This window comes from Somniosus microcephalus, chromosome 6, assembly GCF_052327205.1.
Source record: "Somniosus microcephalus isolate GS21.2 chromosome 6, FLI_Smic_1.0, whole genome shotgun sequence".
Classification (NCBI taxonomy): Eukaryota; Metazoa; Chordata; class Chondrichthyes; order Squaliformes; family Somniosidae; genus Somniosus; species Somniosus microcephalus.
In genome coordinates, this window is record NC_140992.1 from 198,586,126 (window position 1) to 198,613,060 (window position 26,935).

The 26,935-nt window shown below is 49.8% G+C and overlaps 2 protein-coding genes across 2 annotated transcripts in view; one reads left to right on the plus strand and one right to left on the minus strand.

Moving 5' to 3' along the window:
• Positions 1 to 26,204, minus strand: part of LOC147116324 (adhesion G protein-coupled receptor G2-like) — a 159,977-nt gene extending 133,773 nt beyond the window's left edge. Inside the window, exon 1 of the mRNA XM_085989550.1 lies at positions 26,065 to 26,204. Coding sequence (XP_085845676.1) covers positions 26,065 to 26,184 — 120 coding nt within the window. The 5' untranslated portion in view covers positions 26,185 to 26,204. The remainder of the gene's footprint in view (positions 1 to 26,064) is intronic.
• LOC147116322 (adhesion G protein-coupled receptor G5-like) overlaps positions 1 to 26,935 on the plus strand; it is a 793,199-nt gene that overhangs the window by 534,216 nt on the left and 232,048 nt on the right. The window lies entirely within an intron of this gene.

A 26,935-nucleotide genomic window follows, 5' to 3' on the forward strand; every position in this document is an offset into this window, starting at 1 on the left:
GGACGACTGTCAAAAATGCTAACTGACGCACAAGAAGTGTTCCAGGAGGGACTCGGAACACTAAAAGGCATAACAGCGACAATCAAAATAGAGGAAAATACAAGCCCAAAGTTTTTTACAGCCAGACCAGTGCCTTATGCGATCCGCCCAGCCGTCGAAGCAGAGCTGGAAGGTTTGGAATGTTCAGGAGTACTGTCCAAAGTGGACTGGAGCGAGTGGGCTACACCCATCATTCCTGTAATGAAGAGGTCGTTGAGTAATACGCCTGGGGAACCAAAGAAGGTTCGCATCTGTGGGGACTTTAAGGTGACAGTGAGCCCAGTCCTTCACACGGTACAATATCCGCTTCTGCGGATTGAAGATATTTTCGCCTCGCTATCTGGAGGGAAACGCTTCACTAAGATTGATCTGGCCCAGGCGTGCCTGCAAATGGAGGTAGAAGAAGCCTCGAAACAGTACCTCACGATCAACACTCATAAAGGTCTCCACCAATACAACCGGCTGGTGTTTGGGGTAGCATCAGCTCCGGCTATTTGGCAAAGGGCAATGGATCAAGTCCTGCAAGGGATTCCAGGGACCCAGTGTTATTTGGATGACATCCTGGTCACGGGCGAAAATGACAGTGCTCACCTTGCCAACCTGGAGCAGGTGCTCACTAGATTGAAGGAATATGGGCTTCGAGCTAATCGCCACAAATGCGAGTTTTTCCAGAAGCAGATCTCGTATTGTGGCCACGTTATTGATGAAGAGGGGATACATAAGTCCCCTGAAAAGATTGAGGCAGTAGTCAAGGCTCCAGCACCGGAAAATGTGTCACAACTGAGGTCGTTCCTCGGGCTGGTGAACTACTACCATAAGTTCTTGCCAAATTTGTCTACAGTACTACACCCACTAAACACCCTACTGCAAACGGGGGTACCATGGAAGTGGAATGACGAATGTAAACGAGCTTTCCAGAAGTGCAAAGAATTGATCAAAGAGGTGTTGGCTCATTTCAACCCAGCACTACCAATTCGGCTGGCGTGTGATGCATCACCCTATGGCATTTGAGCGGTGCTGTCGCACAAATTCCCGGACAGCTCGGAGAGGCCAGTAGCCTTTGCGTCTCGGTCACTAACCTCAGCCGAGCGTAACTACGCCCAGATTGACAGGGAGGCCCTCAGCCTAGTGTGGGGAGAGAAAAAGTTCAACCACTATCTGCATGGGCAGAAGTTCACCTTGCTGACTGACCACCAACCACTTGTCTCCATCTTTAATCCAAAGAAGGGCGTTCCGGTGATGACTGCGCAACGGCTACAAAGATGGTCCCTTTTTCTAGGGGCGAACCAATATGAAATTGAGTATAAGGGCACGAAACAGCATGGAAATGCTGATGGGCTATCACGCCTGCCACTGCCTACTGCGGAGGAAGCACCAGCAGTGGACCCTGTCAAAATATTTTATTCGACTATAATTGAACGCTTGCCAGTAACTAACGCTGGTATAGAGAAGGAGACCCGAAATGACCCGACACTGTCTCGGGTATATGACTTGACGGTGAAGGGATGGCCAGCACATGGCGACTCACTGTTGCCAGCATTCTCATCCAGAAGAGAACAGCTGTCAGTATGCCAGGGGACCTTGATGTGTGGATCCCGAGTGGTAATTCCACCCAAGTTAAGGGAGAGAGTGCTCAATGAGCTTCACGAAGGTCATCTGGGAGGGGTGAAAATGAAAAGCCTTGCTAGGGCTTATGTGTGGTGGCTGGGGATCGATCAGCAAATTGAGGACCTGACAAAGAGCTGCTCAGGATGCCAGAAGGTCCAAAATGCACCACCACATGCCCCTCTACACCCATGGGAGTGGCCCTCATCTCCATGGCAACGGGTGCATATTGATTTTGCTGGTCCATTCATGGACTCAATGTTTTTAATAGCCGTGGATGCGCACTCGAAATGGCCTGAGGTCATCAAAAGGTACTCCACCACCACGGAGAAAACTATTGCAGTCCTACGGACCATATTTGCCAGGAATGGCTTGCCAGAGCAGATTTGCTCTGATAACGGACCACAGTTTGTGTCCGAAGAGTTTCGGAAATTTATGAAAAGGAATGGGGTAAGGCATTACACATCCGCCCCGTATCATCCAGCCACAAATGGATTGGCTGAGAGGTTCGTACAAACCTTTAAAAAAGCAGTAAGGGCCATGTGCGATGATTACATTCCACTGCAGCATAAGGTGGACAATTTCCTGTTAGCCTACAGAAATGCGACACATGCAGTCACCAACCAGACCCCAGCCATGATGTTCTTTAACCGAAGGTTGAGATCTCGTCTGGATTTGCTCAGACCAAATGTATGAAGAGATGTTGAGAATAAGCAATTCCAGCACATCAATGAGAAGCCGACAAGGAGCTTCAATGTAGGGCAACCAGTCTTGGCCCGTGACTACCGAACAGAGAAATGGCAACCAGGAACGATATGCACACGGCAGGGGCCACTAATGTACACAGTGGATGTTGGGGAGAACATTGTGAAACGCCATGTTGGCCAGATCCTCGAGTCACAGGAACGAGTCAACCCCATGTCTCGTGTACCTGGTGGTGAACCCGACATACAGGTAGCACCTACCCCAGAAACAGTAGCATCGGAAGCTGATGAACCAACCGACGACAGGGGGCCAGAATCGCCTCCGCACCAAGAGCAAGACACTCGGGAAAGGCGCTATCCAGAAAGGATCAGGAAGCCGCCCCAAAGACTGAATTTATAAATGGACTATTTTCAGTTAATGTTGCATGTTAAAAGTGTTAATTGTAATTAGTTGATATTTAATTGTTAAATGAATGTTATGGTACTGTTAATCTAAAAGGGGAGGAATTGTAGTGTATGTACCTTTAAGGGGAGAACTACTTTTTACAGCTCCTGTATAATGTAGTACCAGCAGTGACCACACCTGTATATAAACCCTGAGTAGGGATCTGTACGTTTAGTTTTAGAGTAACCCTCATCCAGTAAACACCTGTTGATTGTTCCCTGCAGTCTCTTGTCAAGTTATTGAAGGACACCAACCTCAAGATACACGGATTTAACAGGTGGAAGGCAGGGGAATCAGGCAGATTGCTAGGTCCCACCTCCCTGCTGGCATTTCCATGTGATGGGTGGCGAAGAGGCAGCTGGCGGCCTTCCCAGCTGGGACGTGGGGAGGTAAATTGAGGTCAGGCTGGGAATGTGGTGGTAGGCCTCGCCACCCAATTTTCCCGCCTATTCCACTGCCGCGCTGCCTGATTTGGGGTTGGATAGCGGAGGAAAATCCAACCCATTGTGTCTTTACCAACTGAGGCATCTCGGAAGAATATATTCTGTTTGTACCATGTGCCAAAAAATAATCAAGCAAAGGTAATGAGGTAAAAGTGGTGTTGAATGGTGCAGTCTCCCTCTGTGGATTGGTTCAATGCAGCTGGAAGTAAAATACAGCTGAATTGCTCATTAGTTTGTTGTTGTGAATTGTGGGTATCGACTGTTCATCCTTTGAATGTTCTTTTGATTAGAATGTGGCATCATGTCAGTTTCATGTGGTATGAAAATATTGATTCGAAATTCCATTAATATATACCATAGAAAGGACACACATCATTGCACATAGTGCTGTGGCAGCAAGACCTTTTATAGAACCTGTTCTCAATCTCTACATCAGAGGACAAGTCAGCCACACAAAGCAGATGCTCTTCCAGTCCTAACACAATCCCAGTGACTGCCGAGATATTCACCACTTTCACCAGCCCATTGACAATGTCCAAACCAGTTCGCAGGATAGAAGAACGCAGATGTACACTTTGCAAAGAATCATGCAACTTAAATGAGCACAATCAAGAGTGGCTCAGTAGTACCACCACTGACCAAGCAGGCCGAATCCTGAAGGACATAGCTGCCAGACTGCGCCTGTGTCAGATGGAACCAACACGAGGGTGTAACCTTGTCCTGAGCAATCTACCTGTCACAGACACGACTGACCACAATAGCACAGCAAGGTCCCACAAACATCAATGTGATAATGACCAGATAATCTGTTTTAATGATGTTGGTTAAAGGCTGGCCAGGGCACCGGGGAGAACTCCCCTGCTCTTCTTCGAGCTAGTACCATGGGATCTTTTACGTTCACCTGAGAGGGCAGATGGTCCCTCAGTTTTACGTCTCACCTGAAAGACTGTTTTCAGTCAGTATTGCGCCAGAGTTTCAACCTAGATTTTGTGCTCAAGTTCCTGGAGTGGGATTTGAACCCACAACCTTTTTTCTCAGGCGAGAGTGCTATAACTGAGCCATGGTTGACACCTCAATCACTATCAAGACAGGAGACCAAACCTGGTTCAATGCAGAGTGGCAGGGATACTAGGAGCAAGAGCTGGCATACATTAGAATGAGGTATGAAGCTAGTGAAGCTACTATACAGGACTATAGACAGAGCTAAACAGTCCCACAACCAACAGACCAGAGCAGAGCTCTGGAACCCTACCACATCCAGTCGAGAATGGCGGTGGACATCCAGCCAACTAACAAGAGAAGGAGGCTCTGTGAGCATCCCCATTCTCAACCATGGTGCAGCCCAGCACCAAAGCACCAAGTGCATAATTTTACTCAGCCTCCTCACGAGGTTCTCATCATCATAAATGCCAATGTCCAGCCAATTTGGTTCACTGCATGTGATATTTAGAAGTAACTGAGTGCACTTTTCACAGCAAAGGCTATGGAGCCTGACAAAGTTCCAGCTGTATTTGTGCACCAGATCAAGCTGCTCCCCCAGCCCAGCTGTTTCAGTGTAAATGTGACACTGGAATCTAGCTGACATTGTGGAAGATTGCCCAGGTATGTCTTCACAGGTGGCAGAATGTCAGAAGGCCAAGGCTGTGAAGATTGCAAGCCCATAGAAGCATCTGTCACAGTTCCACCACAGGACTCCAAGGCCCTGAAACGAGGGCCACCTCCATCCCAAGAAGCTCATAGTGATATAGAGTAGGCATCCAGCTCTCTGACTCCAGGCCCTCAGGTGGCACTTAGAAGTGATAGAATAGGACAAAGGGAAATTAGAAATGGCACAAGGTGGGTGCACAGTGGTGCAACTCAGTAACTTTTCAGTTATAAGTTATTTCTCCTTTAAGCAGAGTGCACTGTGAGGGTTAGTTGTCCAGCTGTTACTTTTAGATGACAAAGAGAGCGCTGGAACTCAAGGCGAAGTAAGAAAAGCACGAGTGTGTTACCTTGCCTGCTCTGCTCAGGTCACTCTGGCACTCAATGTCAGTGCTGCCTCCCTCCTCATGGCACGAGTGACCTTTGTGATAGGTTTCCTGTCATGGACAACCCGCACTCTGTCTCTCCTCTTTTTTATTTCATTGAGGGGGTTTTTCAGGTCGGACTCAGTGAAATTATGGGTGAACACGTGAAATTCGTGCTGCCTGCTCATTAACATGATTAAAGGGCTGAGCCCAGCACTGAATGCGCTGTTGGTTGGCTCGCGCTCAGCAGGGGTTCAATATCGTGGGAAGTCTGCTCTGTATTTAAAGGTTGCCTGCAGAGTGAAACACTGTCTGCACGTCTTACAGGGGAGGTGCTTTGTTACAGAAGTACCTCATTCTAACTGGAGCTAAGCAAATGGGAAATTAGCAACATCACAACAGGGGAGAGAAAGGGCACCTCAGTTTGCGGCCGCAAACGAGACTCCAGGATGGTGTGTTGCCTCCCTGGTGCAAGGGTCAAGGGTGTCTCAGAGTGGCTGCAGAACATCTTGGAAGGGGAGGGTGAACAGCCAGTTGCCGTGGTGCATATAGGTACCAACGATATAGGTAAAAACCGGGATGAGGTCCTAAATGCTGAATATAGGGAGTTAGGAGGTAAATTAAAAAATAGGACCTCAAAGGTCGTAATCTCAGGATTGCTACCAGTGCCACGTGCTAGTCAGAGTAGAAATAGAAGGATATTTCAGATGAATACGTGGCTAGAGGAATGGTGCAACGGGGAGGGATTCAAGTTCCTGGGACATTGGAACCGGTTCTGGGGGAGGTGGGACCAGTTCAAACCGGACGGTTTGCACCTGGGCAGGGCTGGAACTGATGTCCTAGGGGGAGTGTTTGCTAGTGCTCTGGGGGAGGGTTTAAACTAAAATGGCAGGGGGTTGGGAACCTGAGCAGGGAGACAGAGGAAAGGGAAACAAGGATAAAAGCAAAAGATAGGAAGGAGAAAAACAAAAGTGGCAGTCAGAGAAATCAATGGTTTAAATCAAACATGGCCACAGTAAATAATAATTCTAATAGGTCTAAGAGCGTTAAAAAAAGCAAGCCTGAAGGCTTAGGCCTAGAAATTCAGTATAGCTGCGTTTGGGGCGCTAGTCCTGGCGATGCGCAAAGTTTAGCGCCAGGCACAATTTAGCGCCACCTAGCACGATATTGGGTTGCAGCGCCCCTAAAGGTGATTGCAGCGCTAAATCAGGCGCTGCACGCTACTCTTAAGGGGCTAACCCGGCGGCGCAACCCAATTTCGCGGCGGCGAGGTGCAGCGAAGGTGCTGTCAATAATCACTTTCCCTGAGACACACAGGCGCCGGCCAGCTCTTAAAGGGGCAGGTCAATTGGCATCACCAGACACACTCACTGCCTTGTAGGCCTTCAAAGCGGTGGGAGCCTACCTGTGACGCACCAGCCTAGCAAGACATGGAAAGGGTGAGGCAGAGGGCGGAACGCCTCACTGATGGGGCATTGGATGCTTTGGTTGGCGCAGTGGAATCAAGGCCAAGGAAGATGGTCGGAATGTGATTTATGTTTTGGACAGTCTCCCGGGTGTGAGAGTCAGTTATGTGTCAGTGTATTAGTTTTGCTTTCTGTTGCCATAGCTTTCTCATGTTTGAAGGAACCACATTTTGTGTAATGAAACACTTTCTTCATTTACAATGGCCATGCCTGCTATTTACATGCATCTTGCCCTTCACAGGCTTGGGGGTATCAGACCGGTTCCATTCCTCTTCTTGGAATGGCAGCAAGCATTCCGTGAGACGGGCCTAGAAGCTACTTCTGATCAGCCTCTGACGCGCAGCCTGAGAAGAGCCGCTTACGTAGAAGTTCAGGCCAGCAGGCATCTTCTCAGCCACCGACAGAGATGTCCTGCACCTTATCTGAGGCTGCAGATCTGGCTGAAGCAGCAAGCACAGCTCAGTCACCAACTCCTTTCTAAATCGCAGCCTTCTGACACACTGCTCCTCCGGCATGTTCATGTGGGAAAACTGCTGTCGGAAAACCCTGCCAGCGTAAGGTCTGCTGTGGCGATGCCTGTTGGCCCTCCTCCATCTGGCCATGCCCGCCCCCCTCTCCCAGCGTCTCAGTGCCCTTTCCAGATGATTCAGTAGCAGGATGGTCCCCTCCAATGCAGCCCCCATAATAAGTGCCCACAGGAAGGTTCCCCATTGCCAAGGCTCACCAACAGCAAGGTGATGGTCAGAAGGCTGAAGATCGCCTGCTTGCGCTGGCTCAGTGGTCAAATGGCTCTCAGTGTGCAGCTCAGCAACTCTTTGTAGCTCTCGAGGAATTTGTGCTCCAAAAATGGCTGCCGCTTTTAAAACACACCAGTCCCCTTTAAATAACACTCCTCCAGCCCGAGAGCGACTTGGTAAGGTCCAGGTAAGCTGTCACTATTAGTGCCAGGCGTTACGGGGGGGGGGGGCGCCACTGAATTTCCGGTCCAGGGTGCCCAAAAGGCGTTGCACACTCAAATGACGTCATAATCAGCCTGCGCCCATGAGCGGGCGCTAAGATTTAGCGCCGGTGCTAAATGCATGCTCAATATGGGGCGAGGCGCTAGGCACCTTGCGCCCGCCCGGAAATTGGCTAGCGCCCCACTTCTCGGCCTCTTTAGGCATTAATCGGTGGCGCTAACAACCGAATTTCTCCCCCTTTGTGTCTTAATGCGAGGAGCATTTGTAATAAAGTGGATAAGTTGGCTGCGCAAATAGAGGTAAAGGAATATGATTTGGTTGGGATTACGGAAACGTGGCTCAAGGATGGTCAAGGCTGGGAACTCAACATCCAGGGGTATTCAATATTCAGGAAAGATAGGCAAAAAGGAAAGGGAGGTGGGGTAGCATTACTGGTTAAAGAAGGGATTAACACAATTGTAAGGAAGGATATTAGCTCTGATGATGTGGAATCTGTATGGGTAGAATTGAGAAATACCAAGGGGCAGAAAACGTTAGTGGGAGTGGTATATAGACCTCCAAACAGTAAGGCGGAGCTTGGGGATGGCATTAAAAGGGAAATTAAAGAAGCGTGCAATAAGAGCACAGCAGTCATCATGGGTGACTTTAATCTACATATAGATTGGGCTAACCAAATTAGTAACAATACTGTGGAGGTGGAATTCCTGGAGTGTTTACGGGATGGTTTCCTGGACCAATATGTCGAGGAAACAACCAGAGATCAGGCCATCTTAGACTGGGTATTATGTAACGAGAAAGGATTAATTAGCAATCTTGTTGTACAAAGCCCCTTGGGTCGGAGCGATCATAATATGATCGAATTCTTCATTAAGATGGAGAATGAAGTAGTTGACTCAGAGACTAGGGTACTAAATTTAAATGAAGGAAACTACGATGCTATGAGGTGCGAGTTGGGTAGGATTGATTGGGGAATGTCACTCAAAGGGTTGATGGTGGATAGGCAATGGCAAACATTCAAAGACCGTATGGATGAACTACAGAATTTGTTCATCCCAGTATGGCATAAAAATAAAACAAAAAAGGTGACTCAACCGTGGCTAACAAGGGAAATTAGGGATAGCATAAGATCCAAGGAGAGGATATATAAATTGGCCAGAAAAAGCAATAATCCTGAGGATTGGGAGCAGTTTCGGATTCAACAAAGGAGGGCAAAGGGATTAATTAAGAAGGGGGAAAATAGAATATGAGAGTAACTTTCAGGGAACATAAAAACTGACTGTAAAAGCTTTTATAGATATGTGAAAAGAAAAAGATTAGTGAAGTCAAGCATAGGTCCCTTGCAGTCAGAATCAGGGGAATTTATAATGGGGAACAAAGAAATGGCAGACCAACTAAATACATATTTTCATTCTGTCTTCACAAAGGAGGACACAAATAACCTCCCAGAGATGCCAGGGAACATAGGGTCTGATGAAAGGGAGGAACTGAAAGAAATCAGTATTTGTAGGGAAATGGTGTTAGGGAAATTGATGGGATTGAAGGCCAATAAATCCCCAGGGCCTGATAATCTACATCCTAGGGTACTTAAGGAAGTGGCCCTAGAAATAGTAGATGCATTGCTGATCATCTTCCAACATTCGATGGAATCTGGAACAGTACGCATGGATTGGAGGGTAGCTAATCTTACCCCGCTATTCAAAAAAGGTGGTAGAGAGAAAACGGGGAATTACAGACTGGTAAGCCTGACATCGGTCGTGGGGAAAATGCTAGAGTCCATTATAAAACATGTAATAGCAGAGCACTTGGAAAACAGTGACAGGATCGGACAAAGTCAACATGGATTCACAAAAGGTAAATCGTGCTTGAATAATTACTGGAATTTTTTGAGGATGTTACTGGTAAAATAGATAAGGAAGAACCAGTGGATGTGGTGTATCTAGAATTTCAGAAGGCCTTCGATAAGGTCCCGCATAAGAGATTAGCGTGTAAAGTTAAGGCACATGGGATTGGGGGCAAGGTATTGACTTGGATAGAGAACTGGTTGGCAGACAGAAAGCAAAGAGTTGCAATAAAAATGGGTCTTTTTCTGAATGGCAGGCAGTGACTAGTGCAGTCCCGTAGGGATCAGTCCTTGGACCCCAGCTATTCACAATATATATAAATGATCTGGACAAGGGAACTAGATGTAATATCTCCAAATTTGCAGATGACACAAAGCTGGTTGGGCGTGTGTGCTGTGAGGAGGATGTCGAGAAACTCCAGGATGATTTGGACATGTGTGATTGGGCAGAAACATGGCAGATGCAATATAACGTGGATAAATTTGAGGTTATCCACTTTGGTGGCAACAAACAGGAAGGCAGATTATTATCTAAATGGCAATAGATTGGGAGAAGGGGAAGTGCAACGAGACCTGGGTGTCCTTGTGCACCAGTCGCTGAACGTAAGCATGCAGGTGCAGCAGGCGGTTAAGAAGGCAAATGGTATGTTGGCCTTCGTAGCGAGAGGGTTTGAGTACAGGAACAAGGATGTCTTGCTGCAGCTGTACAGGGCCTTGGTGAGACCACATCTTGAGTATTGTGTGCAGTTCTGGTCGCCTTATCTGAGGAAGGATGTTCTTGCCATGGAAGGAGTTCCGTGAAGATTCACCAGGCTGATACCTGGGATGGCAGGAATGACGTATGAGGAGAGATTGGGTCGATTGGACTTGTACTCGCTGGAGTTTAGAAGAATGAGAGGTGATCTCATTGAAACTTATAAAATTCTGACAGGACTGGACAGACCAGATGCAGGAAGGATGTTCCTGATGGTCGGGGAGTCCAGAACCAGTGGACACAGTCTAAGGATAAAGGGTAGGCCATTTAGGACAGAAATGAGGAGGAATTTCTTCACACAGAGAGTGGTGAACCTGTGGCACTCTCTACCACAGAAGGCGGTGGAGGCCAGTTCATTAAATATATTCAAGAAGGAGTTGGATATATTTCTTGAGGCTAAAGGGATCAAGGGTATGGGGAGAAAGCAGGGACCGGGTACTGAATTTGGATGATCAGCCTGATCGCATTGAATGGCGGAGCAGGCTCGAGGGGCCGAATGGCCTACTCCTGCTCCTATCTTCTATGTTTCTATGTTTCAGTTCTCGGATGCAGCACTGGAGGACTTGATGCAAGTGGTCTACAGAAGGAGACTGGGCCTCTACCCACAGGGGGCCAGGAGGCCTTCCAGACACACTGTGCGAAGGCAGTGGGAGATTATCGCTGAAGCCATCAGTGCCAACAGTGATACCCCCAGGACATAGATACAGTGCCAGAAGAAGTTTAATGACCTCACACAAGTGGTCAAGATGAGTGAATGCATCGTCAAATGCCATATCCCACCAACTGCACCACGAGACTCACACACTGCTCAATGCACTACACCCCATCAGTCACCTACCAACAATCTCTAACAATCACGACTCATACCTCACAATCATAGCTTCACCTTACCCTCACACACTTACCACTGCTGCAAGCCTCACACCCACATCTCACACCTTACACATTCAACCAGCTTTTCAACCATGTCAAGCACATTACCACACTCAATGACACACTTCCCTTTCTCCTGCAGGCCAAGGTGGCTCACAACGAGCAGGAACAAACAGGCAGGGGGCAAGCATGGCTGCAGAACCTGACCCAGATGGAGGAGACTGTTCCAGATATAATTGGAAGGGCCATCACTGAGTCCGTGGCGATTAGCGAGGCTGAAGGCATTGATGATGGCGGTATGCTCATATCTAATCCTTCTTCTCACTTCCCGCTTATCCCACAATATCTTCTCACTTACAAGCTGCTGATGGTGTAAACATGCACATTTTGCTTTCCCAACCTCCCAACCCTTGTGCCTTTCTCCTTTCAGATACCCAAGAACTGCCAGCAGCCCAGCCTGTACAGGAAGAAGTGGAGGAGGAGCGTTATGGAGAAGAAGAGGCACCGTCACGCAATCTGACACTCCCAGGCACCAGCTCAGAAAATGGCCCTGCAAGAAATTTAGAGGGTAGTGTAGAGTCGGGATCTGCACGTGAACGAGTCACCGAGCACAAATGGGCTGCAGCCAGGTCAGGGGGAAAGGGTAGTGCTGGTGCCAGCTCCCCAGAGGACGATGTCACACACAAGTTCTGCTGCAGAGGACTTTGATGGGGCGACCTTCAGAAGACGGGTGATGGGCATGCACACAGAAATACTTGGTGCAATGGCAGGCCTGCCAGAGAGCCTCTTGTAACTGTCAACGAGCATGGAGGAGTCCAGCTCCAAACTTGCACATGGCTTTGCGTAGAGCTTGGAGCCCATGATTTCCAGGATGGAAGTGATGGGCGATTCCATTAGAGCATTTATGGACCCAACAATGATGCTGGGTGTGATGGCCGATGTCGCAGCTTCCATTGCAGCACAAGTGGAAGTGACCCAACGTCTGAGTGTTGTAGTGGAAGCTTAGACTTCTGTCATGCAGGCTCAGCTTGCTGCCATTGCGGCTGGGTTTACGAGGGTATCACAACAGTCCAGCAATCAGTCCTCCAGCAGATGGCTAGGAATGCTGAGGCACCACCCCAGGGGAGTGGCAGTGGCTCCGTGGAGCACGAACCTGCTGATCTCTCTCAGGATGACAGCATTTGTACTTCCAACACTGCCACTCCGCCAATGCCATTGTAGTTGCCTCTCAGGCAGCCAGTCCTGACTTCTGCCGCCCATGCTGAGGTGGTGCATTCTACAGCCAGGACCTCTAGACCCAGAGCTGCTCGAGGTTGTCTTGCAAGGCCATCTGCAGTGTCCCACATAGAAAGTCAGGAACTTTCCGCCAGCCATTCTACAACCACTGCGGTAGCACTTTGTAGAATCATTAGAATAGGTAAAGGCACACGAAAGACAGATACTAAGGGAATGCACAAGGGTGATTAGTTGACTTTGTAATGTAATATTGGAATTAATTATTTATCAATTATGTTTGTAATGTTTATTTTGTGGTGGCTTTCATTTCAGTAGTGTGGTTAAGATACTGTGAGGTTCCGTGATAGAGGGATTGTCAGGTGGGGAAGTGTTGATCAACGGGGATCTGGGGTTTCATTCAGGGGAAGCGCAGTCTGATGATGCGTTCATGGACAGTGCGTCCAGAACGGGGATTTGCAGGCTGCCTCCTCCCTTCCCCCTGCCAACCGTGGCTCAGTTGGTAGCACTCTCCCCTCTGAGTCAGAAGGTTGTGGGTTCAAGTCCCACTCCACAGACTTGAGCACAAAAATCTAGGCTGGCACTCCAGTGCAGTGCTGAGGGAATGCTGCACTGTCGGAGGTGCCGTCTTTCGGATGAGATGTTAAACCCATCTGCTCTCTCAGGTGGATGTAAAAGATCCCATGGCACTATTTTGAAGTAGAGCAAGGGAGTTATCCCTGGTGTCCTGGCCAATAATTATCCTTCAATCAACATCACTAAAAAACAGATTATCTGGTCATTTTCGTATTGCTATTTGTGGAAGCTTGCTGTGCACCATTTGGCAGCTGTGTTTCCTACGTTACAACAATGACTACACTTCAAAAAGTACTTCGTTGGCTGTAAAGTGCTTTGAGACATCCTGACGTTGTGAAAGGCGCTATATAAATGCAGGTCTTTTCTTTTTCCAACTCCTCTTCTTCCTTTTCCTTATCCTCTTCCTCCTCCTGAGGTGGTCGAGGCACCCGTGCTGGCAAGGGTTGCGCCCTCATGATGGCCAAGTTGTGGAGGATGCAGCAGACCACCACAAATTGGGACACCCGCTCCGGTGAGTACTGGAGAGCTCCTCCTGAGCGGGCAAGGCAGCAGAATCGTTGCTTGAGCACCCCAATGGTCTACTCAATTGAGGTTCCTCATGGCAGCAAGGCTGTCATTATGTGATTGCTGGCCACGAGTGGTGGGGTTGTGGAGGGGAGTCATCAGCCAGGTGTAGAATGGGATAGTCCTTGTCACCGAGCAGCCACCCTCAAGTTCGATGTGATGGCTGGACGATTGCTGGCATAGCGGACTGGCGCAGGATGAAGCCATCATGACTGCTGCCAGGATAGCGGGCATTCACCATCATGATGTGCTGGGCGTGGTCACACACAAACTACACGTTAAGTGAGTGGTAGCCTTTGCGGTTACGGTACATCTCAGCATTGATGTGCGGTGCCCAAAAAGCCACGTGTGTGCAGTCGATGGCGCCCTGCACCAGGGGGAAGCCCAATATCCTGGCAAAGCCACGTGCACGCTCCTCCTGCTTCTCTCTGTTCAGAGAGAAGACAATGAAGTCCCTTCTCCTGGAGTGCAGAGCCTCTCTGATCTTCCGGATCCAGCGATGGACGGTGAACTTCAAGGTGTTAGCTATGTCGCTTGTTCCAGCTTGGAAGGATCCGCTAGTGAAAAAATTCAGGCCCACTGGCAGAGCCGTCGTCGCACTGCTATGAGGCTACAGGTCTGGTTCCAAGAGGCGGCGGAGTTCTGTGACCACCTCCTTGGTGAAGTGCAGCCGCATTCGGTGCAGGTCGGAGAAGTGCTCCCTGAAGACCCTAGGTGGGTAAGGCCTCCTGCTGAGAGCCCTCCTCGTCCCTCTGCGAGCAGCTTGTCTTTGCTGCCTCTGCTCCATCGCCCTGTCATGCTGCAGCGTGAGGGGGACTGCAAGTAAAGCCCCCATGACTGGGAGCGAGTGGTGAACTCAGAGGCCTTCCGGTAGCAGCCAACGCCTTCCCAACAGCCACCAGCACTGCCTGCACACTTTAACATTATAAATGTCTTCTAGCATGCCAGTATTGATATAAACTCTGCAAGAGCCAGTACAAGAGAAATAATCAACTTACCTACAAGTTGGATGTATCCCTTTCAATTGCGCTGGTGGAGGGTCCCTCGGGCAGCTGACTGTACGTTCAGCTGTGCGTGTTTAGGAGAGAGCATTGTTTGGAACAGCAACATCCACAATGACAGGTTGCGCATCAAATCAGTGTTACATGCTGACTGATGTCACGATCTGCCTACTCTGCATACTGCCGTCGCACACATGTCCCACCTGCGCTATCGCCCTCACTAAGATGGCGACCAGCTAGGCCGCACTCAACGTGGGCAGAAGTGAGGTGGCCGCCATTTTTGTCTCCAAACTGGCCTAAAATGCCGGCGCTAAGGTGTCGAATTTTGCTGTGTCTTCTCAGCCTCTATACCTTGCCTTTGTCCTTTGTTTGCCTGCCTCGACCAGGTTGTTTTGTGTTAGACATTCTTTGTAATATTGTACAAAAACAGTCAAGAGAGATACAGTTAAGCCAGCTGAGAGTTAACTGTCTGAGGCAAGCACTAATCCTAGCTTCCGGTCGCCTGTCATTTCAATTCACCGCTCCATTCCCACTCGGACCTCACCGTCCTTGGCCTCTTGTACTGTTCCACAGAAGCTCAACGTAAACTCGAGGAACAGCACCTCATCTTCCGATTAGGCAGTCTGCAGCCTTCCGGTCTCAATATCGAGTTCAACAATTTCAGATCATAACCTCGGCCCCTATTTCATTTTTACTTATATTTTTCCACTCCTTTCCTCCCCCGCCCCTTTCCTTTTGTTTCTCTCTCACACCTGGCAGCTATCTTTTGCCCTGCCAGTACACTTTACACCTAATCCCAGCATATTACCATCTCGTCTAGCTTCTAATCTCTTTTACTTCTTTTGGTTCTTTTATTCTTTTGTCCGATCGCAGCCCTGCCTTCGATCTAGTTCCTTTTCTCTCCAGTTTTGAAGAAGGGTCAAACCCGAAACGTCAACTCAAATTTCTCTCCACGGATGTTGCCTGACCTGCTGAGTTTTTCCAGCATTTTCTGTTGTTATTACTAATCCTTACTTATCTGTTCCTCTCCCAGTCTGCTGGAGCAATCTTCAGACAGAATGAGCTTTTTAAAGGCTGCACTCTAATTTCCATGCACCCCAGCAGATTACACCAGTTTTACACAGGTTAAACACCAATCACTGCTCCAATGGGTAGGTACATGAAGCAACCCAGGAAGTTCACGTGTAAATATCTCTCCAGGCCATCAGTGGGTGCAGCTCATGTCTCATTGGAGCAGATGAGGCCCGACCCACTGTGTGGAATTTCACAGATACAAAATTTAAAATTTTTAAAAAATGGATAGAAGGAGTGAACTGGATTAGACTTTCAAGCTGCTGGGTGAACGTACTGACCATTCTATGGCCACATGAGAGCTGGTGAACCATCGCACAGGTAGGAGCCAGAGGACCCACACTATCCTATTGGTGAACCGCTCATTGAACAAGCTGTCCTGTCCATGTACTTTGCGGCAGCAATTCGCATTTCAAGGTTCCAGGTGCAAGGGTAAGGCTGGTACCGATTACAAGACCAGTATAAGTACAGGTGTAAGAGGTTAGTAGTAGAGGTAAAGCTACAGAGGAGAAGAGAATATCAGTCGGGTTACGACTATACTCAAGAAGGGAATGGGGTAATATCGTTCTGTTCTTACAACTATCGCTTAAGAATTGTAATTGTCTTAATTTGTGCTTGATTTGAGCAACTCAATAAAAGATCTCGTCACCACCCATAAGGTGTCAGGGTCGGATTTATTACAGGGTGAGGCCATGAAGAGATTTAAACAGGAGGATGAGAACTTTAAATTAGAGGCGTTGGGGCTCTGGGAGCCAATGTCAGTTTGTACAGCAGGGGTGATAGGTGAGCTGGGTCTGGTGCGGGACAGGACACGGGCAGCAGAGTTTTGATGAGCTGCCGATTATGGAGGGTGGAAGATTGGAAGCCAGCCAGGAGAGTGCTTAAACAATCAAGTTCGGCGGTGTCAATGGCACAGATGATAGTTTCAGCGGCAAATGGACTGAGGCAGGGTGGAGGTGGTTGACGTTAGCGAGGTGGATGTAGGCGGTCTTTGTAATGGAGAGCATATGTGGTTGGAAGCTCAAATCAGGATTGAATAGGATACCCAGATTGGCTCAGCTTGAGACAGTGACTTTTTTTTTATTTGTTTGAGGGATGTGGACGTCGCTAACCAGGCCAGAATTTATTGCCCATTGCTAGTTTCCCTTGAGAAGGTGGTGGTGAGCCTCCTTCTTGAACCGCTGTAGTCCATGTGGTGAAGGTACTCCCACAGTGCTGTTAGGGAGGGAGTTCCAGGATTTTGACCCAGTGGCGATGAAAGATCGGCGATATACTTCCAAGTCCGGATGGTGTGTGACTTGGAGGGGAACTTGGAGGTGGTGGTGTTCCCATGCGCCTGCTGCCCTTGTCCTTCTAGGTGGAAGAGGTCGCGGGTTTGGGAGGTGCAGCCAAAGAAGCCTTGGCGAGTTGCTGCAGTGCATCTTGTAGATGGTACACACTGCTGCCACGGTACACTGGTGGTGGAGGGAGTGAATGTTTAAGGTGGTGGATGGCGTCCCAATCAAGCAGGCTGCTTTGTCTTGGATGGTGTCGAGCTTCTTGAGTGTTGTTGGAGCTGCACTTATCCAGGCAAGTGGAGAGTATTCCGTCACACTCCGGACTTATGCCTTGTAGATGGTGGAAAAGCTTTGGGGAGTCATGAGGTGAGACACTCGCCGCAGAATACCCAGCCTCTGACCTGCACTTGTTGCCACAGTGGCTGGCCCAGTTAAGTTTCTGGTCAATGGTGACCCCCAGGATGTTGATGGTGGGGGACTCGGCAATGGTAATGCCATTGAATGTCAAGCGGCAGTGGTTAGACGCTCGCTGTTTGGAGATACTCATTGCCTGGCACTTGCATGGCACGAATTTTACCTGCCAGTTATCAGCCCAAGTCTGAATGTTGTCCAGATCTTGTTGCATGCGGGCATGGACTGCTTCATTATCTGAGCAGTTGTGAATGGAACTGAACACTGTGCAGTTATCATCGAACATCTCCACTTCTGACCTTATGATGGAGGGAAGGTCATTGATGAAGCAGCTGAAGATAGTTGGGCCCAGGACACTGCCCTGAGGAACTCCTGCAGCAATGTCCTGGGGCTGTGATAATTGACCTCCAACCACCATAACCATCTTCCTTTGTGCTAGGTATGACTCCAGCCAGTGGAGAGTTTTCCCCCCTATTCCCATTGACTTCAGTTTTACTAGGGCTCCTTGATGCCACACTCGGTCAAATGCTGCCTTGATGTCAGGGGCAGTCACTCTCACCTCACCTCTGGAATTAAGCGCTTTTGTCCATGTTTGGACCAAGGCTGTAATGAGGTCTGGAGCCGAGTGGTCCTGGCAGAACCCAAACCGTGGTGATGTGTTCATGCGCCAATGCTTCCACAAAGGCTCTGCTCATGTTCACGATGGATTCCTCCATTCGTTCCACACTCGCAGCGACCCTGGAGACAAAACCTGCCAGAGACTCCTGCACCTGTTCCTGGAGTTCCAGCACCGCTCTCCTTCTGGATGGACCCGGAGGCACAGGGTCGACATGCTGCTGAGCCGAGCTGGCAGAGTCCTGCACCCTCCGATGAGGACTCTTCAGTGCTGTCCCTGTCTCCACCATCTGCTGATGCTCACTTGTGAGCTGTGATATACCAGGTGACAACACTATTCTATCTCGCAAAGGTCCCACCGAGGTGTGAGTGTCTGCGCTGGTGCTGGGTGCGCTGAATTCTGCTGATGTTATGCCCTCAGAGGTTGCAGCTTCCACTGAGGAGGCTTCAGGCTCAGGCTGTTCCCCCTGGACTGTGGGGACGGAGGCTCTCGATGGTCCTGTGGGGGTCTAAAGGGAAGAGTTAGAGATGTGACATGAAGGTTGCATGCGCATTGAATTGTGCAGACGATCATAAGTCAATCTGTTAGAGCATCAGAATCATTATCATTCACTCATACAATGTCAATGAGAGAGATGCAGAACTATTCTGTCACCAGCTTGCTGTGATGCGCCCGCCTGTCCGTCCCCCTCTTGTGCACCCTCCTCCACTCCCACGGTCTCCAGGAGCGCCTTCTCTGCATTGTTGAGCTGGGCTATTGAGGGTGGCCCTCCTCCTGTCCTCACCCTTTCCCTCTTATTGTGGGTTCTCTTTTCCTGCAATGAGGGACACAAGTGGAGTTTGAGTGAGAATGAAGGAGTGAGTGTAGAAAATCCATAGCATTGATGCTAAGAAGGAGACAAAGGTGGAGCGAGGTGCCAAGACCAAGGGCCCTCCCTGTGTGTTGTAAGTTGTTGTCATTGCATTACAGAGATAGGGAGTGTGAGGGCTGCATTGTCAAATAGTTAAGTGAATGTGATCATATAGAGAGGGAATGGGTAAGGGTGCAGGGATGTAAGGGTGAAATGGGATGTGGAGGAGGATGTTGACAAAGCAGAGTGCTGGTGATGAGAGGCTATGGGGATCAGATTGAGGGTGATGGGAATGTAATACTCACTTTTCCTGTGCGGAGAAGGTCATGAAACCTCTTTCTGCACTGCAGCCAGGTTCTGCTTCACATAGAAATAGCATTGACCTCCTGTGCCACTTGCAGCCACACAGCTTTAGTCTGTTGTGGAGGCTTTTTCCTCCCTGAGGAAGGAAAGAGCACTTCCTTATTTGCTCTTGATCCCTCCAGCAGAGCTTGGAGGGAGGCCTCATCGAATCTGGGTGCACACTTTGGTCTGGTTGCAGAAGGAATCCCTCAGAAGAATGGTCATAAAGTTGGAAGGCTGAAAAAGAAGCAAGGCTGCTTGCAGGATTTAAATCCAGCTGCATAGATGACGTCATTGGAGGCGAGTTTCTGTATGAAAAGACTCATTGGGCCAGGGGTTTTCACACGCTGGAAATCAAGTGCCCAATTAGGGGAAATTCGGCCAATTGTCACAAATCACATCAGAGGTGGGGTCAGGAACCGCCGACCACCTGACACGCACTCAGCCTGCCCCCATTTGGCAAAATCCAGCCCGTAGAATCTCATTCCTGTTACTCTGTATGTTAATTTGCTATCTAAAATAAAGCAGCTTAACAATTCGCACCAGGCCTCTTCTCACTGAAGTGTTTCTCAGTCCACCTATTGAAGGATTGCTCACCTCATCCACCACCATCCTCTGGACTCTACCAGAATTCAACAACCATGATCAGACCTGCCGAAAACTTCATATTGTAGGAACGGCTAGATTCCTAACTAAAGGACTGAGATCGAGTCAGTCTATTAAACAAATGGGCCTAGAAATTCACTAGCCTTAGCGCCGCTTTTGAGGCGCTAGAGGGACTAGCGCCAGAGTTATGGCCAGTTGAAAAATTCCCTGGGGCCCTAAAGCGGCGTTGCACCAGTAGCGCTGCGCCGGCACCGATGACGTCATCGGTGTGCGCAGCGTCCCGGTTGCCATGCCAACGGGCCCCAGCGCCGAAATTCAGTTGCGGCCGCCTCGCCCGTGGCAGCCGCAACTAAGACTCTGGCAACAGAGTCCAACATGTGTTTGCGCCGGCGCATTAAAGGCCCCGCGGCGGCCGGCCGCTTTCCCACCGGCCGCCTGCCCGCAGCTCCCTCCCCGGACTTCTCCCCCCCCCCCCGGAACAGATGCAAGCCCGGCACTTGTCCGAGGTGCCGGGCTCATTTTTAAACAGATTTGCGCGGGCCGCGGCCGGGTGCAGGCAGCTCCTCCTTAACGGAAGGAGGAGGCCTGCACTTCCCCAGCCTGCCGCACCGCATCGGGTGCCGCAGCGCCGGAATTGCGGCACTAAACGGCAGTTAGCGCCCTTTTCCAGGCGCTAAGACCCTTCAGTAGCGCCAGCAGCCGTTTGGGCGCGGCGCTACTGAATTTTTGCCGCGCGCAGGGGGACTTAGCGCCGGCACTAACTTCCGGCGCTAAAGCCCTGGCTAAGCCAAAACCCAATTTCTAGGCCATGATGTTTAACAATACTAATAAACAGAGTTTAACCCTAAAACATAGGAAAGCTGGATAACAGGTCTGTACTGGTTGCTAGCTCCATGAGGACTGACTAGGGCTCCTCCCTGGTCGGACGTCATGACGTCATCACGTTTTCCCGCCGCTGGAGGATCACGTGATCAACGTGATGACATCATTGCGTTGGGTCTCAATCTTAAAGCGAACGCGCTATGTACATGCGATAATATGAACAGAGATACAGATTCATTCTGTAGCTAACAATTAGTTAAAGATAATTATGTACATAAGATCAGAGTCCCCTTGGTGGCTCTGCCACATGCGCCCCCCCAGAATTGTCTTTAACTGTAAAAGTCAATCGACTAGGAGGTCTGACAAGCCTGTCAGAGCGACTCCTGTATTCTCGGAGTGAACGTTGTTGAACAGCGGGTGGGCTGGCGGAGGGGAGTCTTCGGTCTGGTGTGGATGCAGCGGGAGGGCAGCCACGGCATGGCGGCTGTGCAGTCTCTACTGGCCGGTCGATGTCCAGAAGCACCGGTTTGAGACGATCAATGGATATGTGGTCTGGTTTACCACCGATGTCTACCGAGAAACTCTTGTCGCCGGACTCCAGTACGCGGAAAGGTCCTGTGTAAGGAGCCTTGAGCGGATCCCTATGGGCATCATGACAAATGAACACAAATTCAGCATTTTTTAGCTCCGCTGGAATGTGCAAAGATGGCAGGCCGTGATGCAAAGTCGGAATAGGCGCGAAAGCCTTGGCCATTTCCCGGTGGTTGCTGAGTTGGTCGCATAAGAAGCGGCAGGAAATCTCCCGGTACGCGGAGCGGCTGGCCATACACGAGCTCTACAGCGGATGATTGCAGGTCCTCTTTGGGTGCCGTGCGCAGCTCCAACATGACCCATGGAAGCTTATCCACCCATCCGGCGCCTTGGAGGCTGGCTCTCAGCGATGCCTTTAACGATCTGTGGAAACGTTCGCACAAACCGTTTGCCTGTGGGTGATAGGCCATAGTGCGGTGGAGCTTGGTGCCAAGACCCTGGGCCACAGCGTTCCAGAGCTCGGACGAGAATTGTGGACCGCGGTCTGAAGAAATATCCACCGGAACGCCGAAACGTGCGACCCACGAGGAGAGGAACTCTCTGGCTACATCAGCAGACGTAGTAGACGGTAAAGGTACTGCCTCGGGCCATCTGGTAGTACGATCGACCATGGTTAGAATGTGTGTGAAACCCTGGGATGGTGGCAGCGGTCCGACGAGGTCCACGTTGACAGGGTCGAATCGCCATTCTGGTACATCGAATGTGGCCAATGGGGCCCTGACGTGGCGCTGCACCTTAGACTTTTGACAGACGACGCAGGTGTTAACCAGTCGCGGATATCCTTACGCATTCCTCTCCAGACAAACTTAGCCGACAGTAATTTTTGGGATGCTTTCACACCCGGGTGCGAAAGCCCATGGATGGCATCGAAGACTTGGCGGCACCAGACAGCTGGAACGATCAGGTGAGGATCCCCCATGGAGACATTGCAGAGCAACGCGGTGCCTGCTGCGTGGAATTGCACAACGGCCAGTTGGAGGCTAGAGGTGTCGGCGCGATACGACTGCGTTTCAGGGTCGGATGCTTGATCGGTGGCCATGAGGGCATAATCGATGCCCAACTGGACTGCCCGTACGGACATGTGAGAAAGGCAATCGGGTACCAAATTGTCCTTGCCAGCTACGTGCTGGATGTCTGTCGTGAATTCCGAAATGTAAGTTAGCTGTCGCTGCTGTCGAGCCGATCACGGTTCGGCGGTCTTGGCCATTGCAAAAGTCAGTGGCTTGTGATCTACAAACGCGGTGAAGGGACGTCCCTCCAACAGGAAACGAAAATGGCGAATGGCCAGGAACAGTGCCAGCAACTCACGGTCGAAAGTACTGTATTTGCTTTTGTTGCGCCGGAGTTGGCGGCTGAAGAACGCCAGTGGCTGCCACGAGCCGTTGACCCACTGTGCTTGTACGGCACCTATTGCATAGTCGGAAGCGTCCGTGGTGAGGGCGATGGTGGCTCCTGGCAGAGGGTGCACCAACATAGTTGCATTGGCTAGAGCGGTTTTTGTGTTGTCAAAAGCGTCGTCCATTTCCACCGTCCAGGTTATTGCATCCTTTCCCATCTTGCCTTTGAGGGCCTCGTAGAGGGGCTGCATGAGTTGTGCTGCCTTCGGCACAAAGCAGTGATAGAAGTTCACTATGCCCAGGAATTCTTGGAGGGCTTTGATGGACTGTGGCTTCGGGAATGCCGAAATTGCTTCGACCTTTGACTGCAGCGGGATTGCACCCTCCTGGGTAATGTGGTGGCCCAAGAAGTCGATCTGATGTAGGCCGAACTGGCATTTGGCTGGGTTGATTATGAGGCCATGCTGGCTGAGGTGCCGAAAAAGGGTGCGGAGGTGTTCGACGTGCTCCGCTTTGGTGGAGCTGGCTATCAGGATATCGTCCAGATAGACAAATAAAAACTGAAGATCCCGCAGGACCGAGTCCATGAGTCGTTGAAAGGCCTGCGCGGCGTTCTTGAGCCCAAAAGGCATTCGGAGGAACTCGAACAGTCCAAAGGGAGTAATAACCGCAGTTTTTTGGATGCCCTGCTGGTGTACGGGGACCTAATGGTAGCCCCGGATGAGGTTGACCTTGGAGAAGATTGAGTTTCCTGCCAAATGGGCGGAAAAGTCTTGAATGTGCGGGATCAGGTACCGATCGGGCGTCGTTGCGTCATTCAGTCGACGGTAGTCCCCACATGGCTGCCATCCGCCGCCGGGCTTTGGTACGATATGTAGGGGTGAGGACCAGGGACTATTCGACTGGCGAATAATCCCCAGCCGCTCCATCGTGGCAAACTCGGCCTTCGCTGCCATGAGCTTACCGAGTTCCAGTCGCCGAGCTCGTGTGTACACTGGGAAACCGGTCGTAGTAATGTGGTGTTGGACACCATGCTTAGCTGCCAAGGCGGAGAAAGTGGGCTTGGTCAGCTCCGAGAAGTCACCTAATAGGCGGGTGAATTCGTCCGGCGAGGGTAACGCGCAGGAGACTGTATGGGATGGTGTGGAACTGCGGAAGTACGGAATGGAATGGAAAGTAGCCGCGTTGACCAGTCGACGATTTCGGACATCTACCAAGAGGCTGTTGGCGCATAAGAAATCCGCGCCGAGGAAGGCTTGTGAAACTTTGGCTGTGATAAATTCCCACTGAAACCGTTGCCCGCCGAAGCGCACCCGGACCTGCCGTTTGCCAAAGGTATGAATGGCCCCGCCATTAGCTGCCTTGAGGGAGGGACCGTGCCTCCCAGACTGGATGTCAAGTGCTGAGGCGGGAAGGATGCTGCACTGCGCCCCAGTGTCGCATAAAAAGCGCCGGCCCGAAAGGGAATCTGTAATGTAGAGGAGCTTCCCGGAATTCCCAATCACCATCACGGCCGCGGCCTGTACCTTAAATTCAATCCTCCTTTCCTGGGGCTGCTGCCGGGGTTGATTTTCTTTTTAGGCGCGAAACTGCAAGGAGGGCGGCAGCTCCTGGCTTTCGCGCCGAAACGGGTGTGGTAAAAACACAAGCCGGGGGATGGAGGCATCGGGGCGGCATCCGCAGGGGAGGGGTGCCTCGTGGCGGCGCAGAATTGCTGCGTAACCACATAAACCATGTCTGCTTCTGCAGCCAGTGCTGAGCAATCCGCGGCGTCCGATCTAGCGAGAGCGGCTTGAACCTGTTCGGGGAGTTGACTCAGGAATAACTCCCGAAAAAGGAAACATTGGGGTTCAGAGCCCAGGAGCGTGAGCATCTGGCTCATTAACTCAGATGGCTTGGAATCGCCAAGGCCGGGCATAGCGAGCAGCCGTCGGGCCCGCTCTGCCTTCGTCAGTCCGAAGACCTGTATTAACCGCGCTTTAAGAGCATCATACTTGCTGGCCTCTGGGGGGTTTTCTGAGCAGGCTGATGATCCATGCAGCCGTGGAGCTGTCGAGTGCGGAGACCATGTGGACGTAACGGGTCTGATCCGTGACGATGTTACGGAGTTCGAATTGTGCTTCTGCTTGGACGAACCAGGAGGCAGCATGTTGTTCCCAAAACTGGGAGCTTCAAAGCCACGGAGTGTGCTTCCATGTTTCGTTTCGCTTCTTTCGCGAAAATTGTCCACGAAAATTCGGGGTCACCACTGTAGGAACAGCTAGATTCCTAACTAAAGGACTGAGATCGAGTCAATCTATTAAACAAACGATGTTTAATACTAATAAACAGAGTTTAACACTAAAACATAAGAAAGCTGGATAACAGGTCTGTACTGGTTGCTAGCTCCACGAGGACTGACTAGGGCTCCTCCCTGGTCGGACGTCATGACGTCTTCACATTTTCCCGCCGCTGGAGGATCACGTGATCAACGTGATGACGTCATCGCGTTGGGTCTCAATCTTAAAGGGACCGCACTATGTACATGCGATAATATGAACAGAGATACAGATTCATTCTGTAGCTAACAATTAGTTAAAGATAATTATGTACATAAGATCAGAGTCCCCTTGGTGGCTCTGCCACAATATCCTCACCATCAACTCCATCCACTTCCCCGGCCACTGTCTCAGACTGAACCAGGCTGTTCACAACCTCAGCATCCTGTTCAACCGTGAACTGAGCTTCTGACCCCATATCAGCTCCATCACAAAAACCGCCTACTTTCACCTCCTTAACATTATCAACCTTTGCTGCAACCTCAGCCTATTTGCTGTTGAAACCGTCCTATATCCCTTTTTCACTGCCAGACACAATCACTTCAATCCCCTACTCTCTGTAAACATCAGTTCATCCAAACTCTACTGCCCGTATGCTGTCCCACACCAACTCCACCTCGACCATCACTCATCCTCACTGACCAACATTGGCTCCAAGTCATTGCACCCACTCCTTGCAACATTACATTTTAAATTCTCATCTTTGTGTTTAAATCCCTCCATGGCTACAGCCCTCCCCATCTCTATAACCTCCTCCGCCCCTACAACTCCTTCCCTGAACTCTCCATTCCTCTGACTCTGGCCTCGTGATCTCCCCTCACGTCACCCCATTAATGGCTGCCATATCTTCAGCCGTTTGGACTCCACACTCTGGTATTCCCTCCCTAAGCCCTACCACCTTCCTTGATTCCTTTAAGAGTGTCCTTGAAACCCAACTCTTTGGCCAAGCTTTTTGTCACCCCTCCTAATATCTCCTTTTGTTCAGTGTCCATTTCTTTCTCTATTACTCTGTGAAGCACCTCAGGTCATTCTTCTGCATTAGTGGTGCTTATATACAGGCAAGTTGTGGCATCACCTCAAAAAGGCCTTGTAGGGTCAGAGCTCATCTCAGCACTTTTCTTCTAACGATTGTTCTTTGTTAGAAATGATCCAGTTATAAATGATCAGATGGAGTCTTCTGTTGAGGTTCCAGTCAAAGTGTTGAGTGATTCCTACCCATGGGGTAACTGGTCCAGAAATGTTATCACCAGACACACAGTGTAACATTTTCTTTCTCCAGCACTTTTAATCACCACCTCGTGGAAACACTTACCCAAGAGAAATTGGCAGAAACAACAAATTCGCTATTGCTATACTGGTCCACTTTCATCACAGCAGCCTTGACATTCGGAGTTACAAAGGTTTTACTGTCCTCGGGAAAGTCCATGTTCATCAGTACATTATGTAGATAAGACTCCAGGCTGTAAAATAAACAGACAGTTAGCGCTGGACCAGATAATAAAAACAGGAATTTACTCATTCGGGTAGAGTTTAACTTTGTCTGTTAGTGTCAAACGGGGAATAAAAATCGGGAGAGATGTAAAACGGGCCGCCGATTTGCTCTCACCGGGTTTACACTATCGCACAAAGTCAAAATCACCCCATTGACTTCGCACCACTGCTGTGACACGTCACACTGATGGAGGGTGCGGCAAGTAGTAGCTGCAATAATTACACCATTTGTCTTTTCCTGGGAAAGATTTCCAAATATGTTACTTATTTATCACACTTCAGTCCTTGTCATAATATAATCTGTATTTATGTTATTATATAAAATTCTTACATTTATTTTAAATACAAACATGTTAACATATTCTACATAAGCATAACTTGATTTGCCCGACAATGAAGATTCCAACTTTAAATTGGAACTAAACTGCTCAGAATTTGAACCAAATGCTCCCACAGCACGCCCAAAGTTCCTTTACATGTGCAAGCCTGGGACTGCCCAAATTTCCTGTCCTGGGGGCCCCCGTGGCAGAGCCCACTACAATAAAACATTTGTAAGATATTTTATATTCACCATGTCACACCACCTTAAGTGTTATTTATAGATATGTACATTAAAAAGAAAGATGTGAAAAGACCATCGGGGCCATCCATGCTCACTCTATCCATCAGTCTCTGAAAACTCAGGTACCACT